Below are 17404 nucleotides of genomic sequence, written 5' to 3' on the forward strand. Positions count from 1 at the left end.
GTCAATTAGGCTGAGTCTGAGATGTCTCCAATTATCAACCGGTTTGGTTCTATGTAAAATCGGACACGAATTTAAACCGGAAATATGTAACCGATATGGTTAGGATAGATGAAAAGGATTGAAGAAAAGACCCTAATTTGTTATACCTTATTGGGTTTTTGTATAGAGAGAGTTTGTGCCTTCTTTGTTTCGCAGTAGGGTTGAAGCGGATAGTACGCCCCCTCTCTCTCTCTCTCTCTGCCTATCAAAGTCGCGAAGAAGAACATCTTCTTTCTACTTCTTCTTCGTCTCGAGCTTCTCCCAGTAGCGCAACATAATGGGGGCTTCGCTTCCTACCAAAGAGGCCAACCTATTCAAGCTCATCGTCGTATGTTCCGATTCCCGCTGTTTATCTCTCAGTTTTTATTTTGTTTACCTTGTCTTAAAAACATGCGATTGTGATTCTTCTAGTCAGCACAAATTAGATTACGATGAGTTTTATCTGCTCTGTTAAACCCTAAAATTTATAGTTAACCGTCAATGTGTTGGGTCAATTCAATAGTTGACATGTGTGAAGTAAACTGGGTTCCTTAAATTCGTCTAATGTTAATTTGATGTACTTCTTAGCTTCAATTACTTTGACTACTGTTAGACCCTAGTGACCTTGATTGCTTCTGGGCTTCTTTAGTCGCCTAGGATCTTTGACACATGCTGATATTGAGACCTGGTCGAGTTTTAAGCTCACAGATTCTTAATTTACTTTGTGGAACATGAAATCCCAGCTTTAAGAATACATATATTGTTTCACACTTGCTCGGAAAACTAGTTAATTATATAACTCAATCTCGGATATCTTTAGCTTAGGGTTTTGGTTTTTACTAGTATATTGTTCAACCTGCTTCTGAATAGTTTACATTTTTTTTTTAATGTATTTTCCTAAGGTGTTTTAGTAAATATATAATTATTCTGATTTCTGAGTGATCTCATAATGCAGAAATCATATGAGACTAAGCAGTACAAGAAAGGACTGAAGGCAGCTGATGCCATATTAAAAAAGTTTCCTGATCATGGAGGTGACTTGTATTCTATCAAAATTCTTAAACTCTCCTTCTATCTTTTGTGGTTTAGTGTTATTATCTCATTGTCCTAAAATGAAACGACTTGTTGGTCTAGTCTCTAATTTATGAATTTGTTCCTTAATAAAGCAAATAAATTAATTTCTTAGTATTAGGCAGTAGTGTATGATCATGTAATGATGAAACGGAAATTCTGGTATTGTTTATTTCTTTAGTTGAGGTCTGTTCTGCTTTGTGTTTAACACAGTTTTTGCTTCTGCTGAATGGTTCTGTTTTTACTGCATTATTTTTCAACCCTTTAATTGTTCTTTTCCTTCTTTTAAGACTTGTCGCTTTTAATTTCTATGAATTCCAGAGACCTTATCGATGAAAGGACTGACTCTAAACTGTATGGACCGCAAAACTGAAGCATATGAGCTTGTTCGGCTTGGAGTGAAGGTTCGAATATGCTCTACAATAATCACAACCTCATTCCTTAGTTTCCAAACATGGTATGCTCTTTCAGGGTAACATAAGATTTTTATACTTTCTTTTTCACGCAGAATGATATCAAAAGTCATGTTTGCTGGCACGTGCTTGGTCTTCTTTACCGGTCAGACAGAGAGTATAGAGAGGCCATCAAATGCTATCGAAATGCTCTTCGAATAGATCCTGATAACCTTGAAATACTCAGAGACCTCTCACTCTTACAGGTAATTATGGGGAAGAAATCGATTTAGATGAATTTATTAGGTGTACAAATTTTTCTCAAAGCTGATGGCAATTCTTATTTTCTTACTGTTACTTTGTGTAAGCTTGTTCCTTGATTAATCGCTGTTGATGCTTTAACAGTTTATCATATTGTTTCTTTTCTTATTTCTAGGCACAAATGCGTGACTTATCCGGTTTTGTTGAGACCAGGCAACAGCTTTTGACTTTAAAGCCTAATCACCGAATGAACTGGATCGGCTTTGCAGTCTCCCAGCATTTAAACGCAAAGTATGGTCCTTGACCCCTTAAATCTAAATATGTTGCTTCACTTTACTCAATTAAATGGAATGCTAGTTTTCCTTCTTTGAACTATTTGCTAGCTGGTTAATGTGCTGGTATATCCATACGATTTGCAATTGTAGTCTTGAACACTTAAGGAGCAAGTGGCGTATGCCTTTGTTGGCACGAATCGTACATCAGTTTTAGGAAATAATATACCAATAAACATTCAGTAGAATTCTGTGAGCTTTATTCTTTTGACTCGTAAAAGCTTCCCATATATATCAACCTACCCTCTTAACTTGTTTTATCTTTTCTGAAACCAGTGCTTCGAAAGCTGTTGAAATTTTGGAAGCGTATGAAGGTACCTTAGAGGATGATTATCCTCCTGAGAACGAGCTAATCGAACATACTGAAATGATTCTTTACAAGGTATCAAGCAGAAATTTTTACAAGTATCATACCTTGATTGTAGTCTTTCTAGTTTTTATTCCCTGAAAAATCATGCTTACCGTAAACTGGTTTCATACATTTATCTCTGAATGAAAATACCAAAAGTTCAAGTTGGTTGATAAAAGTATGACTGCTTGAATCATACATGTATTCCTTTGTGACAAAAGCCTACCTCTCACAAGAAGTGTTTAATATGAACCTTGCAACGTCTTTCCAAGCCACCTGCAATGGTGGTGCTCTGTTCACTCTTTCTCCTGACACTTCTCTGTCTGAGCAACCTACATTTGGCAGTAGCACAGTTTTGATATCTGTAGCTGCAGGAAATCACAGCTGGATTTTTCTTTCCTTCCAGGTTTCCTTGCTTGAGGAGAGTGGTTCTTTTGACAAAGCTCTTGAGGAGTTGCGCAAAAAACAGCCGAAAATAGTAAGTTCATCAAACTTATAGTGCAATATATTTGGATTCATAGGATACACACATAGTAAATTTAACATTTCTCGTTTGGTTGTTTCCAGGTTGATAAATTGTCTTACAAAGAACAAGAGGTATCTCTTTTGTCAAAGCTTGGTCATCTAGAAGAAGCCACTAAACTCTACAGGGTTTTGCTTTCCATGAACCCTGACAATTACAGGTTTTTTACGTTGCACTTCAAGTCATTCTAGAACGATTAGCTGTATATTTTTCGTTTTTCTCTATTGTCACATCTATTTGCTCTGCTTCATTAATTTTAGCATACAATTGACTGTCCTTACCTTTGACATTCTCAAAGGCTTCTATATATTTTTGGGCACTGTCAATTTTTCTAAACAAATAAAAGTGCATTCCTCATTTTTTCAGATATTATGAAGGCCTCCAAAAATGCCTTGGATTATATTCAGAATGTGGTCAATATTCTTCCGACCAGATTGAGAAGTTAAATGCCTTGTACCAGTCTCTAAGTGAGCAGTACACTAGGTCATCCGCTGTTAAGGTGAGATAAGGCATATGAGTGCCTGTTGGTCATACATATTCTAAAATTCTTCTACCTCATAGGGAACTTACTGGCTAGCCAGTTTACACTCGTCCGATAAGTTTTGGCCGCTGATACGTGAAATTCGAGAAGTGGGGATAAGTTATTTACTTATTTTCTATTTCCTCATTTCAGAGGATACCATTGGATTTTCTGCAAGATGAAAACTTTAAGGAGGCTGTAGCAAACTACATTAAACCTCTATTGACAAAGGTATCTTTTCGTGCCCTTGAGTCTCTTTGTTTTGACATTTCTCTAATAAACAGGTTTTTATATGTCTTGATACTTGTCTCAGGGTGTTCCTTCATTATTTTCTGATCTGTCTTCTCTGTATGATCACCCTCGCAAGGTTAGTTGCACTGCTTTGTCCTGGAGCATGCTGTCTCCAATTTCATTGATCTGGCTTCACCATACGTTTCTATATATGTTCTAATACTTATTTTGTTATCCAGCCTGATATATTGGAGCAATTAGTTGTTGAGATGGAACATTCGATTAGGACTACCGGAAGTTACCCTGGAAGGTATACAACTGAATTCATTACTGAAGTAGTCACTGAATTTTCATCATCTAATATATTTATTATATACAAAAGCAACTGAAATGTTATTAAAGTTAGTGATGATCAGTCCATTCTTTTGTTTAATTCTTAATTGATGCAGTGATGTGAAAGAGCCTCCTTCCACACTATTGTGGACATTGTTTTTCTTGGCTCAGGTTCACTGTTGCTACTACTGTCTTAATTCTCTTATTAATTCTCTTAATAAATTAACAATTTTACGTTTGATGTTTTGTGTGTGTTTATTGTAATACATTTTCTTCTTTTCAAAATTCAGCATTATGACAAGCGTAGTCAATATGATGTTGCGATCTGTAAAATTGACGAAGCCATTGCTCATACGCCGACAGTTATTGATCTGTACTCCGTTAAGGTATCCCTGTTTATCATGGCCAAAAATCCTTTCATAAGTTTTTAATCCATCAGTTTGTAGTATGTCACTATCGCTGCTTGCACTATGTATAGAGACACATTTTCAAAACTTATTTGACTGGGTGGTTGGGTTTTTATTTCTTTAGTTATTGCGATCGGGTTATCAGAATTTGTCTGATGTCTGCACACTGTGTATCAGGTTATCTTTTTGTATGAGGATGTTCTTGTTTCTTCTTAACGCTTGTACTTGTTTCTCTCAACAGAGCCGAATAATGAAGCATGCAGGAGATTTGACTGCCGCTGCTGCACTTGCCGATGAAGCTAGAGGCATGGACCTAGCAGATCGCTATATAAACAGTGAATGCGTTAAGCGTATGTTGCAAGCTGATCAGGTTTTACATCTCGGTTTTGTATTATATTGTTATGGTTATGTCTTTTGTCGTTAAGCCTCAATTCTAATTCTCCATTCTGTGAACTTTCCTGTTGAAGGTGCCTTTGGCTGAGAAAACTGCTGTTTTATTTACAAAAGAGGGGGATCAGCTCAACAATCTTCATGACATGCAGTGCATGTGGTATGGCTCTATAGAACCCTGAGTATTTTTGCATATGTATAATTGACCAGTCATAAATCTTCCTAGTGGCTGTCTTTTTATCTTATTTTGTTAAAGGTATGATCTTGCATCTGGGGATAGTTACTTCCGCCAGGGTGATCTTGGACGTGCTCTCAAGAAGTTTTTGGCTGTGGAGAAGCACTATGCTGACATTTCTGAAGATCAATTTGATTTCCACTCATATTGCTTAAGAAAAATGACGTTGCGTTCATATGTTGACATGCTTAAATTCCAAGACCGATTACACTCATTCCCATATTTCCACAAAGCAGCAATCAGAGCAATCAGGTGAACTATTTGTTGCATAAATGTAGTCTAGCGACAGTATCTACTGTGTGGATGCATGAATAGGTTCCATTTAACTGTAGTTTCATTTACCTCTCGGCCTGATGTTCAGGTGCTACCTGAAATTGCATGACTCTCCCAAGTCAACTGCTGAAGAAGATGAAATGTCAAAGTTGGCTCCTGCTCAAAAGAAGAAAATCAAGAAGCAGAAAAAGGCAGAAGCCCGAGCTAAGAAAGTAGGTGTTTTTCAGTGTTTTGAAGAGTGAATTGACACTAAGATGGCTTAAGAGTGTTCTTCTTCGTTTCAGGAAGCTGAGAGTAAGAGTGAAGAATCAACTGCCGGTGGTGCCTCTAAGTCTGGCAAGCGAAATGTGAAACCTGTAGATCCAGATCCTCATGGGCAGAAGTTAATTCAGGTTGTTGTTTGCTTTATTTGTATGATATCTTAATCGTCACCGCAACTGTATCATGAATCTTTACTTTAATATGGCTAACTAAAGAACTTAATCTTTACAGGTTGAAGAGCCAATGGCAGAGGCTTCAAAGTACTTGAGACTACTCCAGACTCATTCACCTAATTCGTTGGAGACGCATCTACTTTCCTTTGAGGTCAATATGAGAAAACAGAAGATTATACGTGCATTCCAGGTAACTGATTAACTGATTTAGTTCCTTATTCAAGCTATCATGTTTCTTCCGTTTTTCTTTTGGTGCAAAGGATCTATCATGTTTTTTATAGTATACTTTTTCCAAGTATTCTAACGGCTTTCCTCTCATTTTTTCATTCTTCAGGCGGTCAAGCAATTGCTTATATTGGATGCGGAGAACCCTGATTCACATCGTTCCTTGGTATGAAATCTGTGCAACATGTGATGTTTTAAGGAGTAGTTTAGTAATTTAAAGGACAGAAGGGATTATAATGTTTGCCCTTCAAGAGTTATATGTTTGTGGCTTATACTTTTGAATTTTGATGACAGGTTAAATTCTTTCTCAAGACAGGATCGGCAAGTGCTCCAACGACTGCAGCTGAGAAACTTCGTTGGAGTTTCCTAGAGGCGGAGCGGCCATCAATCAGGTGACTACTTGAACTATTATCCAATCTGACTGTTACTTTTGTATTTCACATGTGTGATAAATTATCTATTCGTTTGCATTCTAGTCAATTGCAGAATAAATCACTAATGGAGGCAAACAAAGAGTTTCTTGGTAGACACGAAGGTGCAAATCAAATTGATTACATTTACTCTCATGGAGAGATTACACTGTCTGATATCTAAGATGGTAACATTTGCATTTAACTACGCAGATTCTTTGGTGCACAGAGCTGCATACGCAGAAATGCTGTACCTTTTAGATCCAAGCAAGAAAACCGAGGCTATCAAAATAATTGAAGACTCAACCAATAAAGTGGTTCAAACGTAATGCTCCATCAAACACATATACCTTATGATTCCTTGATCTCTGTTTTTTTGGTATGTTTAACATCGGTTGTCCATGTTCAGAAATGGAGCTCCAGGACCAGCAAGAGAATGGAAACTCAAAGACTGTATAGCCATTCATAAGCTCCTAGACACAGTTCTCCTCGACTCGGAAGCTGCCGCCAGTAAGCATTAAACATCTTTACTGTACTCTCTGCACCAATATTGCTTATCTGCGAGTGCATTTTGATTTATTGCGTCTGGTTGGTTTTATGAACACATCAGCACACTTTCATGATAGTAAAGTCCTTAGGGTATAGAAGTATTAAGTTGCTTTGAAGTGATAAGCCGGGTGTTGGGTACAATTTTCAGGATGGAAATCACGCTGCGCCGAGTATTTTCCCTGTTCCACTCACTTTGAAGGCAAGCGGAGCTCAGTGATGCCTGATTCAGTGTACAACTCATCTCGTAAGAGCAATGAGAATGGTGACATGCCAAACCATCCAATGGGTCAGACTGAGTTGAGCGACGGACAACTCTCATTGAAGAATCTCTCAATCTCAACCTGAAGGACCTCTTAGTTATCAAATAAGAAGCAAAAGCAACCCAGGAGATAATTTACAAAAGATGGAATGAGATCCATTATTTCAGACCCGAATCAAACTTGAGATTTAGTGAATCTTTCGCAGAGGTGTGGAGTTTGTAACATGCCAAATGTGTATAATTGTTTTCCTATACAAGGCTGGGTTTCAATGTTTGAAGAACAAATGCCACAAAGAGAGTCTTGTCTTCTTTTTTCGTTTTCTTTCCCTCTCGACACTTCCTTTAAGAGGATGCTTCTAGCTTTTTTAATGTTGTACCCTTTTAACTTCTTTTTTTTTTGTTCGGTTTCTCCACATTATTTATTTTCCCCACTACAATATCTGTTTAAGCTTCTTGACATATCTGAAAATTTTTGATTTGATGAGCGTGGTGTTACATTTTTTTTGCTGGTGTTACTTTTTTCTTATCTACGTTCTTGCATTAACACATTATTTGAAATTTTATTGATTTGGAAAGTTACATCTCATCAACAAACAAAATGAATAAACAGCAACTCAACTATACAAGTTTTTAAGTCTATACACATCGAAGACGACGGGTCCAAATCCAATCTGCACTCTCTCTTTGCCTCAGCTTTTGTCTATGAGGAAGCACTGCTGCTTTCTCCGACCTCATTTTTACAGAGAGGGCAAGTCGCATTGATTTTAAGCCATTTATCTACACAATCTACATGGAAGACATGTGAGCATGGCAGCTCTCTTACTTCTTCGTCATCTCCATATCTAGTCAAGCAGATGCAACAGCTCTGCAAAACCAAATGCAGACAATAGTTAATAGTTGAACATAGGGCTAACTAGGCACATTGTACTCCTATGTACAATTGACTTAAACTACTACTAAGTCAAATGTGACCACAGCCGACACTAAAGAGATCTGAGTGGTAATTACTTACGGCATCCTCCCCTGATATAAGACGTTTCTTTTGGGATCCCAACAGAAGAAACCCACCTTCACCTTCCTCTGAAAATTCCAAATCATTTCTACTTTTTGATTTGAACCTGTAGACAGGCAGTGTGTTGATGGCCTCTGCAGTGGCTCCTCTAGTTTGTGAGAAGTTCTCTCGAAATCCGAGAACAGAGATTAAGCAAGGCAAACAACAGCATATGGTTGCACATAGTATGAATGGCATTGCATATCCAATGCAACTAAAAGTAAGGAACGCTATACATAACCTGCAGGGCCCAACCAAACAAAAAAACATGAGTGCTAAGAGTTCAATCGGAGACATACGAGAGGATGAAGTGGAGAGGGAGTGTACCTGTACAGTTTAGGAGAATCAGAAGGAGATGAGTGACCTCCAAATATCCATACATTCCCCACAACAAACCACACCGCAAAGAAACAATCAATGGCCATCTTGAAGTGGTCCACCAGACCGTTGAGTCTGCAAGTCACAAACACTTATCAATTTCGATTTCTTAGCTAACCAAACCAATCAAAATAAAATAAAAAAAGCTATGCGTACCTTGTTCTTAAGCTTTCCCTAACTTGATTGTTTCTAGGAGCTGCACTCAACTCGGTGCCGTTTTCTTCATCTGCTGCTTGAGCAACTGAGACGGCAGTATAAGGTGTGGACTCTGAAGGGTTATTATTATTGCCTTGAGAAGAGGTAGTAGCACGTTGTGAAGAATCTTGCCCTGTACTTCGGTTATAAGTGCGAAAACGCCAATAGAGAATAGGGAGAGTGGCAATACAGCCAGAAGTATATCCAACGACCCAAGTAAACAACGGCGCTTCTGGATGTTCATCTTTAGCGAGAACCATAACAACTATGGCAGCAACAATTTGAGCCACAGTGACAACTAACTCAACAGAGATCCAAAGGCCAGAATTCAAAGGACTCCTAGGGCGAGCATTGGCATCATCTCCTCTCCTAGAAGAAGTTGTTGTTGATCTCTGCTGAGGAGGAGTCAACGGAGATGGATGGGGCAAGTGTCGTGTACCACCATTTGATGATGATGATGATGATGATGTTGTCTCTTGTTCAACAAGGTGAGGAGTTAAGTCATCGATGGAAGATCTTGATGAAGAGTCAATGCTAGTGATATCAACGATGTGATCAGGGTTATTGAGGTCCATTAACAAAGGATCTTGATCAGTTTGGGATGTAGTTGGTCGTCCAGTTGAAGAAACATCCATCTAAATCCAAGTCGAAAACTGAAAACTAACAAATTCTCAGCAAAATATATATCTCCAAAGCATTACTGTTCGTTCGTTCGTTCACGAAAGCCCAATGTAAAGTCGTAACAAGAGGCAGAAGAAGAAATGGTAAAACGGTTCACCTGGTTACAGCACAGAGAAGAAGACCATGAGGAGAAAGCAAATAGCTTTTAGGATCATCAGAGGAAACCCTAACTCAATAACAAAAAACAAAGAAAATCCAACTTGGAGTAAGACCCACCAAACAATTTTGACTCTTTCAAATCCATAAAATTCTGATCTTGATTAAAAACCCCAAAACCAAAGAAGAAGAAAAATAAAAAAGCAAACTTTGCATAAAATTAGGGTCCTGAAACACAAATCCGGACTTGGCAAAAGAATCGAAAATATGATGAAGAAGAAGAGTCGAAGATAAAGAATGAATTGGTGAAGCTGCGGTCTTTCAATGATTACCAAAAGGTCCAAAATTGAAAAAGCTGCGGTTGTTGAATTCTTCTTACTAGTAGTTGTAGCTTGTGCTCTTCTTCTTCTTCATTCCTGAGCCTAAAGACAAAATTATGAATCGGCAGCTGATATTATTTCAGCTTTTGCTTTGGCAGTAATTTGGGAGAAGATAGATAGAGTGTGATTTTTGTTGTTTTACTAATAAGTAATAACACTCTCTCTCTCTCTCTCTCTCTCTCTCTCTCTCTCTCTCTCTCTCATGAGATTACTTGACTAGATTTCGTTATTGCAATATTCTAAACCGTTGGATCTTCTCTGATCCGACGGTCATATCTTACTCCTTGTTTAGAAGGTGAGTTCTTCACTTAATTACCTCATTTAGCTAATTCTCCTTCCTGACAAAATACAAAAACTGGAAAAAGAGATAAGAAAAAAAAAGGGTAAGCTGCTAATAAATTGAACGAGTGAAGTCCATATAGAGCCCAGCCCATATGATGTTTTCTTGACCCATCACAAGAAATCTGGCTTTGTTTGGGCTTAACTCTTACTAGTAGTTTTTTTTTTTTTGTTAATCTATCTACAGGATATGGATTTTAAGTAGTTTCGCAATTCTTCTATGTGTCACCAGACTCACCACTAATCCACTATCATGTCATGTTATTGTTAAACTATCCACAAGGTCACAAGGTAAACTACATAACATGTACGCATTTGATTCATTTTTAAAAAAAAGGAAAAAAAAAAAAAAGAAGAGAGCAAATGTCCTTTTAAACATCAAAATCGAAAGAGAAAAGTCTAAATAAATCTCTATTATTAACACTCGTCCAATAAAAAATTAGTCTCACAATGCCTCAAATTCATCATTTATTATGTTCTCACAGGAGTTCCAAGTTCTGTAAGTTTGTTAGAACTGTTTCATTCCATGCGCTGCATCGCATCATATATAAATGAAACGAAACAAAACAAAACGAAAGAACGGCTGACCGGAATTACCGGTCACGGATTTGTCAATGTAAACCGGTAAATTCGCCACGTGTCGCCAATAGGACCCATTTGGGCTTCCTTATTTGTGGTCTTAAGAATTTAGTGTCACAGACAGAGCCATCTTTGTTTTTTTTTTAATGTTTCACAATGAAGAAACAGAGTCACGTGATTCCCCTGCTACTCGTAATTAATTATGTTCCGCTCTTTTCTTTTTGTCTCAAAACGTTTTTCTCCTTTTTCTATGATTCGTGTCTTTTATTCACTGTTATGATATCACCTATACTACTTTAATTTGAAATAAGAATTGAAATTAAATTGGCTTGTTATTGTTATATACGCACAGTTTCAAAGATAACTTATATCGGATATGAAAGAAACTGTTAACTTAATACAGTAGTTTTAAAAACTTTTCTCACTAAAATACAGATAATTATCTTCTTCTTCCTCTTAATTTGTCACAGAGCATGAATTTTTTTGGTTGAGAAATGATTTTCATCATTGGTTTATGTTCATCATTTTATTATTTCCTTTCCAACACTGATGTAGCAGTTTCAACATCTAATTATTTAATAAATTTTTTTTTTCATACGCATATATAAATTGGGATCTTAAAATAGGAGTCCATGCAAGGTTATAATTAGAACACGATAATGATAATATAACAATTAGCGTATATGTTGCTTCCAGATCTTTATCATTCTATCATTATGAAATATATATATAGGAAATAAAGTTAAAACAGAATTTAAGCTATCCCATCTCATACACAAGTAATATCATATTTCGAGAATCTTCTTTTGTTTGGATCCAATAAAATACGGTTACTTAAAATAGTGTGTTGCTGTACGATGATGGATAATTTAGGAGTGCACTATTTTGACATTGATAGTACATATATATATGTGTGTGTGTATTTATTTATATAATGGTGAAATTTTAATCGAGAAATTAAATTGGAAAGTGACAAGAAAGTGTAGACAAAAAAATAACACTATTGAAGATCTCTCTAGATTCGAGAAGATATATCATACTGTACTATATGGAACTGAAATTGATGTCCGACAGACACATGCGCAATTTTTAATCCACTAATGACAGTTTAGGAGATGCATGCTAAGTTAAGTATAAATGAGCCCACACCACACGAAGCAGAAGCTAATCACCACCAACTAATTCACTTGCTTTCGTGGAGATATAAAAACCGCCAGTTACAGGAAACGTGTCCATTATAGGTAGGGTTCACTAGGTTTTTAGCTTACTAAGTATAGAGACTAGAGAGCGACTATAAAATCCAAAGTTGGAAACCTTTACAGTCTCATACACACTCAAGCCAAAATTTAGTGCCATATTGTCTCATCACTTTCCGCACTTTTATCCTTAAACTTTTATAAATAAATTAAGAAGATATATAGAGAGACGACAGTTAATGTCACCGGAAGAATACGTCAGGGTTAGGCCGGATTCCGGTGGTGATCTTGGAGGAACTGAGCTGACCCTAGCTTTGCCCGGCACTCCGACAAATACATCGGACGGTCCAAAAAAGCACGGACACAAACGTAAATTCCTCGAGACCGGTGATTTAAAACTCATGAAAGACGACCAAGAGAATAATAATAATATCGCAAGCATGATAACTAAGTACGGCGTACTATTTTTTAAAATTTTTTTTATCGTTGCATGTACATATATGTAACATGCATACATATAGAGATATGCATGTTAAATTGATCTTTGTTTAATCCTGGTTTTAGTGACCAGTTGGTGGGGTGGCCGCCGGTAGCGACGGCGAGGAAAACAGTGACGACGACGGTGAGGCGGAAATACGTGAAAGTGGCAGTGGACGGAGCGGCGTATCTCAGAAAAGTTGATCTTGAGATGTACGATTGCTACGGTCAGCTTTTCACCGCTCTAGAAAACATGTTTCAGGGGATAATAACAATATGTAAGTGATCGAGAGAGAGAGAGGGGTTAAAGAAAAATATACTTTGATTTTGATTTGTTTGGATGAACTGACGAAGTGGAGGGTATTATGGTAAATTGACTTTGAGAGTGGGTTTTTTGGACGGTGGTAGGTAAAGTGACGACGGAGTTGGAGAGGAAGGGCGAGTTTGTGGCTACTTACGAAGATAAGGACGGTGACTGGATGTTAGTCGGAGATGTGCCGTGGATGTGAGTTCCCCTAATTACACTTGTGTTGGCTTTTTAACACTTTCCCTTTTTTTCTCAACTTAATTACTGTATGTAATACTCTTACCTCTTTTTAACCAAAAAGTAACAAATTTATTACCCTTTTTTAAAAAAATATATATATTATTAGCACTATTTTTGGTGAATGAAACTTAAATTTCCTTGGGACTGATGATACTGTGCAGGATGTTTGTGGAATCGTGCAAACGGATGAGGTTGATGAAAAGATAGAGAAAACAGACGTACAACTCATTTTCCTCATATAGTAATTATTTTCTTGGGCGATTCGACAATCACGCGAAAGCTTTGCTGCATGCCTACATTATTTTCTTCTCTTCCTTCAAGCTAATCAACTAGGCTGTGAAGATGATACGATCCCAAACCAAGAGGTGAAAAAGTTGAGCAACACATACAATACGAATTACCAAGTTGGAGATGCACAGGAGATATATATGAACGAGACGCATAAATGGAAGATTTATTATATCTAAATAGTACTTTACTACATTTAGTTTTGGATTTACAGTTTCATGTTTGATTTGCTACAATGTTTGTTACAAATTAAGCTTTTATATTGAGGAAAAGTTTATTGCTGCATCTTAGAAATTTACTCTAAAACCAAATACTGTATTATATTGTCGTTCTGATGGAATTGAAACAACATCATCTTCTCGATTCATAATTATCTGAACTTGTTCTTTGCTCTCACAGTAAACGAAGATTAATTCAAACCCGATTAGAAAATTCACTTTAAGTCTCACGAAGACTGGATTTAGCATATCCACACTATAGTGAGACTAATAAAGGTACTTTCAATTTGGTTGGTGACTTGGTGTGTGAAGTTTAATTAGATGTGAAGCGAACAGTGTCTCTACTTTACAGAACGTAAACATACACATCAGATCTTCGAAAAGCTTTAAGATTATGATCACTATTGCATAAATATTGTCAACAATGTGATCATACCTGTAAGTAAAGCTCTCTTGTATAATACCTTGATATTTTATTTCTGATGATATAGTGTATATGCTAAAAATGTTTCAAACTTCTTTGGCCGTCGAACTATATTGTTTTAGTTACTTTTAATTGTTATTCAAAAACCACTGTACAAACAAAAGTGTGAATAATCACAACCACTTTTTAATCAGTGCCGACCACCATGCACGATCCAAACATGATAACATCGACAAGACAGACAAGATTTTCCTGCTTCACTAAATCTCACACATACAACTACTGACCACAACTTAAAAAAAAATAACAAATATTAAATTATCAAAAAATATATATAATATATGTTCAGTATAGTACTGTAACAAATAGCATGCCAAACGTTTGGCGTAGTGTTTACTCTCTCTTACATACAAAGAGTAATACATTTTTAAGGCAATGGAGACAGCATCTCTGTCAGTTTGCAAGTATCGGGTTCCTTTCTTCATCGATATCTATCGCAAGTACACGGTCTGGGTCCGAGCCGCTTGGTCCTTCCGCGTAAAGAGTTGGAAGATAGGCCTTATACGCCGGCAAATACCGCGACACAAAGTCATTCACCTACACAGATTGTATATTTCAACATTTAAAGCAACAACAAATGGGTTTTCTTCTGTAACCACTACTATAGTGTACTTATTATTAGTCTAAACAGTTTATTACCTCTTCATCCGACATCCCAGCTTTGCCAGCCTGCCTCATGGCGATTTCCGCCTGTTCAAACCAAAAAACAAAACCCAGGTTTGTATAGACAAACGCAGCGAAAACACCATTGGTTTTGTTATTGTCAGATATACAAACCTGAAGACGCCACCGGTATACATAACTTGGGTCCTGGATTTTGATGACGACCCAAGCATCGATGTACTTGTCCCATACGTCATAATACGCTTCAAGGTTCTTATTCACAATCTCCAGCTGCAGAAAGAGAAAGAGAGTTTTCATTATAGCATGTGTTGCATAGCGCGACTCTATTGGTTTTAAAGGGAGTTGAGATAACCTGCGGATCAACTGCTTTAACAACGTCAGCTGGAAGAGGCTTAAAACCAAGCATCCATCCCTCAAAGAGAATAACCTGGAGATCATCAAACATCTTTTTAATGGACTTATATATCCTTGTAACCTTGAACAGAACACTTGAAAAGATGGTAAATACCGTAAGAGGTCCTTCAACTTCAGGCCACGTTGATGAATCAGCTCTGTCACCTCTCCCACTATAGGCAGACTGCAGCCAAATAAGAATGAATCAAAGAGTTAAGAACAGGTTCCTCTGTTTTCGTTCTACGTGTACATGATACAAAGTGATGAAACAGAGAAGATAATGTAAAGCTGTGACTCACCTTATCGTACCTAGGTACCTTCATCTTCATGCCTGTTAATGATCAAAAAATTTAAAACGGTAAATAAAGAAAATAGAAAACAAGAATAAAACCCTACAGATGAAGATGAAACAAACCTTCTTTGGTCAGTTTAGTCAGGGCTTCTAGTGTTTCAACAGAGAGTTGCAGATCATGGCTTCCTGAATTTCCACGATACTGGTGGATACAAAGAAGACTCCATGACGATAATTGTCAAACTAAAGAAAAGACTGACAAAAAGAAACATGCTGAGAATTATCAAGATGAGTTTACCTCTAGAAGTGCATTCCCTGGATTATTTTCTCTCAATTCAGTCTGAATAAATAAAAAAAGGATGGAAGCTAAGAAACGGAGAAGAAAGAACATCCAGACAACTGAGGTTACAAGTAAAACCTTATATAATGATATCTTACCTGACCTTGTGCAGTCAAGTAAAAATCGTCTATTGATACTGTCGCCGACTTCCTGACATAATATTGCCTTTGTATTAGTAATAAGAATCACAGACTAAGATAGAATTAAGTTGCAGCAGACCAAGTTGTACCTTTTTGTTGTTTTGAAAAGATAATCAAGTGCAAACACAAGTGTAGTCTTGCCACATCCTTGAGGCGCGCTAAATCCAATCTGCATTGTCAAACACACATCATCTATCAGATCTCTCGATCCACCCCATCATTTAATTTGAGGTTATACTTAAGAGAAAAGAAAAAAAACAAGTTAGTAGTACCACTAATGGAGGAACATCATCTCCATCATGAGACTTGGAGTTATGAAGAGCAATCTGATCTTCGCACCACATAAAAACAGGAATATAGTAGTGGTATAGCCTAGCTTTCTGAGGAATAGTGAGCTTAAGCTCATTAAGCTGAAAGAGTCTGCAGAGCTGTGAGCCGTAGAGTAACCATTTGTCAATAGAAAGGCCAACTCTTTCAGGAGTAATACCAATCTTGTCAACTAGAGGACCGGAGCATATGAACTCAAAAAGATCAGAAACTGAAGAGACATCAACTGTTTTTGTTGTTGGTAACGAGTAGCATTTGTTGGAGTCCCCTCCATAACTTGTAGCATAATCATGAACCATTGAATTGTCCTGAATCCACGAGCATCCACAGCCTACACGTAAAAAATGCAAAAAAGAAGGTCATCATCATCACTCTATCCACAACAATCTTAAAACCTGAAGTTGCAGTTAAGATTACGATCTCTGACAACACAGATGAAACAATCTATAAACCTTAACACACGAACTCAAAAAATCTGTTTTTTTTTTAAAACCCTTGAGAGGAATCTGCCGAAAACGCAAACCAATGAATACAAAATTCAATTTTTCTATACTAAAATTTCCAAATAACCAAACACAATTCATCAGAGAAACAGGACGAAAAGAAGAGACTTTGAAACAAAAAACAATAAAGAGGAATCAAAGATTAAAAGAGAAATTAAAAGAATTGGTTTACCAGAGAAAGAGAAAAGGGTAGGAATCGGAGAAAGCTTGGAGGAGGAAGAAGAGAGGACATGGTCGTTAAATTTGGAAGAAGAAGGACGTTGTTGTCTTTTGAAATTAAAAGAATTGGAAATAGGATTAGAATGACACGGGGGAATTAGTGGATAATCTCTGGGATTATTATAATGCTGAAGAGTCGCTTGCCATGCCGATGATATCAAGCTACTTGATGATATGGCCACCGCCATTTTCGACCCCTTCTCCCCTTTTCTCTTCTCTCTATCACAAAGCAGAGCGACACATCAGCAAATGAAGAAGAAGAACAAATTGATAATTTTTTAATTATTATTTTCTTTTTTAGAAAACAATCTCCTTCCTTTGCCACATAATATGTGAGTCATTCATATTCCTCCCCGTGGGATAATGTGTCATTAATGCTCTGTCCTCTCTGTCCATTTTGACTTTTCTTCTTTCTTACACTCTTTTTTTTTTTTTTTTTTTTTTT

At 37.0% G+C, this 17404-nt stretch overlaps 4 protein-coding genes and 1 long non-coding RNA gene across 9 annotated transcripts; 2 read left to right on the forward strand and 3 right to left on the reverse strand.

Moving 5' to 3' along the window:
- LOC104714341 lies at positions 161-10191 on the reverse strand. The gene is made up of 2 exons (XR_755823.1): positions 10152-10191; positions 161-221 (listed from the first exon to the last, which is right to left on the reverse strand). It is a non-coding gene; the product is annotated as an uncharacterized LOC104714341 (long non-coding RNA).
- On the forward strand, positions 229-7630 carry LOC104714340 (N-alpha-acetyltransferase 15, NatA auxiliary subunit). The gene is made up of 26 exons (XM_010431669.2): positions 229-367; positions 974-1052; positions 1411-1493; positions 1598-1747; positions 1918-2033; positions 2351-2456; positions 2830-2901; positions 2991-3106; positions 3313-3445; positions 3620-3697; positions 3780-3833; positions 3937-4007; positions 4147-4201; positions 4321-4416; positions 4679-4807; positions 4905-4987; positions 5084-5314; positions 5424-5547; positions 5620-5727; positions 5828-5959; positions 6104-6160; positions 6289-6386; positions 6471-6529; positions 6618-6729; positions 6814-6914; positions 7102-7630. The coding sequence occupies exons 1-26, from the start codon at positions 317-319 to the stop codon at positions 7296-7298; spliced, it is 2691 nt and encodes an 896-aa protein (XP_010429971.1). The 5' UTR covers positions 229-316; the 3' UTR covers positions 7299-7630.
- On the reverse strand, positions 7753-10117 carry LOC104714338 (E3 ubiquitin-protein ligase At1g63170-like). 3 transcript variants are annotated; one of them, XM_010431662.2, is made up of 5 exons: positions 9615-10117; positions 8798-9489; positions 8591-8716; positions 8225-8504; positions 7753-8077 (listed from the first exon to the last, which is right to left on the reverse strand). In XM_010431662.2, exons 2-5 carry the CDS (start codon positions 9469-9471, stop codon positions 7913-7915), a joined length of 1245 nt encoding a protein of 414 aa, XP_010429964.1. In that variant the 5' UTR covers positions 9472-9489; positions 9615-10117; the 3' UTR covers positions 7753-7912. The 3 variants fall into 3 exon arrangements, with proteins under 3 accessions (XP_010429964.1, XP_010429961.1, XP_010429963.1); XM_010431659.2 differs by having other exon boundaries at positions 8798-9614; positions 9946-10116; XM_010431661.2 differs by having other exon boundaries at positions 8798-9614; positions 9993-10115.
- On the forward strand, positions 12204-13704 carry LOC104714342 (auxin-responsive protein IAA15-like). Of its 2 annotated transcripts, XM_010431670.2 has the most exons (4): positions 12207-12558; positions 12672-12862; positions 12993-13089; positions 13293-13704. In XM_010431670.2, the coding sequence occupies exons 1-4, from the start codon at positions 12347-12349 to the stop codon at positions 13336-13338; spliced, it is 546 nt and encodes a 181-aa protein (XP_010429972.1). In that variant the 5' UTR covers positions 12207-12346; the 3' UTR covers positions 13339-13704. The 2 variants fall into 2 exon arrangements, with proteins under 2 accessions (XP_019085713.1, XP_010429972.1); XM_019230168.1 differs by lacking the exons at positions 12993-13089; positions 13293-13704 and having other exon boundaries at positions 12204-12558; positions 12672-12870.
- LOC104714343 (D-glycerate 3-kinase, chloroplastic) lies at positions 14355-17222 on the reverse strand. 2 transcript variants are annotated; one of them, XM_010431673.1, is made up of 12 exons: positions 16913-17219; positions 16183-16568; positions 16000-16079; positions 15869-15920; positions 15729-15770; positions 15554-15632; positions 15438-15469; positions 15254-15322; positions 15098-15172; positions 14899-15015; positions 14761-14811; positions 14355-14658 (listed from the first exon to the last, which is right to left on the reverse strand). In XM_010431673.1, the coding sequence occupies exons 1-12, from the start codon at positions 17145-17147 to the stop codon at positions 14515-14517; spliced, it is 1362 nt and encodes a 453-aa protein (XP_010429975.1). In that variant the 5' UTR covers positions 17148-17219; the 3' UTR covers positions 14355-14514. The 2 variants fall into 2 exon arrangements, with proteins under 2 accessions (XP_010429975.1, XP_010429973.1); XM_010431671.2 differs by having other exon boundaries at positions 14761-15015; positions 16913-17222.

The sequence above is a fragment of the Camelina sativa genome, chromosome 9 (genome assembly GCF_000633955.1).
Source record: "Camelina sativa cultivar DH55 chromosome 9, Cs, whole genome shotgun sequence".
NCBI lineage: Eukaryota > Viridiplantae > Streptophyta > Magnoliopsida > Brassicales > Brassicaceae > Camelina > Camelina sativa.

What these genes read in the sequence shown, in the direction of transcription:
- LOC104714340 (XM_010431669.2), top strand. Translation starts at nt 317, where the DNA reads ATGGGGGCTTCGCTTCCTACCAAAGAGGCCAACCTATTCAAGCTCATC. An exon ending in TTAAACCTCTATTGACAAAG is followed by an intron (nt 3,698 to 3,779) that starts GTATCTTTTCGT and finishes TACTTGTCTCAG; the next exon opens with GGTGTTCCTTCATTATTTTC. An exon ending in CTGATTCACATCGTTCCTTG is followed by an intron (nt 6,161 to 6,288) that starts GTATGAAATCTG and finishes TTTTGATGACAG; the next exon opens with GTTAAATTCTTTCTCAAGAC.
- LOC104714338 (XM_010431662.2), bottom strand. Translation starts at nt 9,471, where the DNA reads ATGGATGTTTCTTCAACTGGACGACCAACTACATCCCAAACTGATCAA. An exon ending in AGGGAAAGCTTAAGAACAAG is followed by an intron (nt 8,717 to 8,797) that starts GTACGCATAGCT and finishes TGTGACTTGCAG; the next exon opens with ACTCAACGGTCTGGTGGACC. An exon ending in TTATATCAGGGGAGGATGCC is followed by an intron (nt 8,078 to 8,224) that starts GTAAGTAATTAC and finishes TTGGTTTTGCAG; the next exon opens with AGCTGTTGCATCTGCTTGAC.
- LOC104714342 (XM_010431670.2), top strand. Translation starts at nt 12,347, where the DNA reads ATGTCACCGGAAGAATACGTCAGGGTTAGGCCGGATTCCGGTGGTGAT. An exon ending in TCAGGGGATAATAACAATAT is followed by an intron (nt 12,863 to 12,992) that starts GTAAGTGATCGA and finishes GGACGGTGGTAG; the next exon opens with GTAAAGTGACGACGGAGTTG. An exon ending in GTCGGAGATGTGCCGTGGAT is followed by an intron (nt 13,090 to 13,292) that starts GTGAGTTCCCCT and finishes GATACTGTGCAG; the next exon opens with GATGTTTGTGGAATCGTGCA.
- LOC104714343 (XM_010431671.2), bottom strand. Translation starts at nt 17,147, where the DNA reads ATGGCGGTGGCCATATCATCAAGTAGCTTGATATCATCGGCATGGCAA. An exon ending in GACTAAACTGACCAAAGAAG is followed by an intron (nt 15,470 to 15,553) that starts GTTTGTTTCATC and finishes GATCATTAACAG; the next exon opens with GCATGAAGATGAAGGTACCT. An exon ending in TTAAAGCAGTTGATCCGCAG is followed by an intron (nt 15,016 to 15,097) that starts GTTATCTCAACT and finishes CTCTTTCTGCAG; the next exon opens with CTGGAGATTGTGAATAAGAA.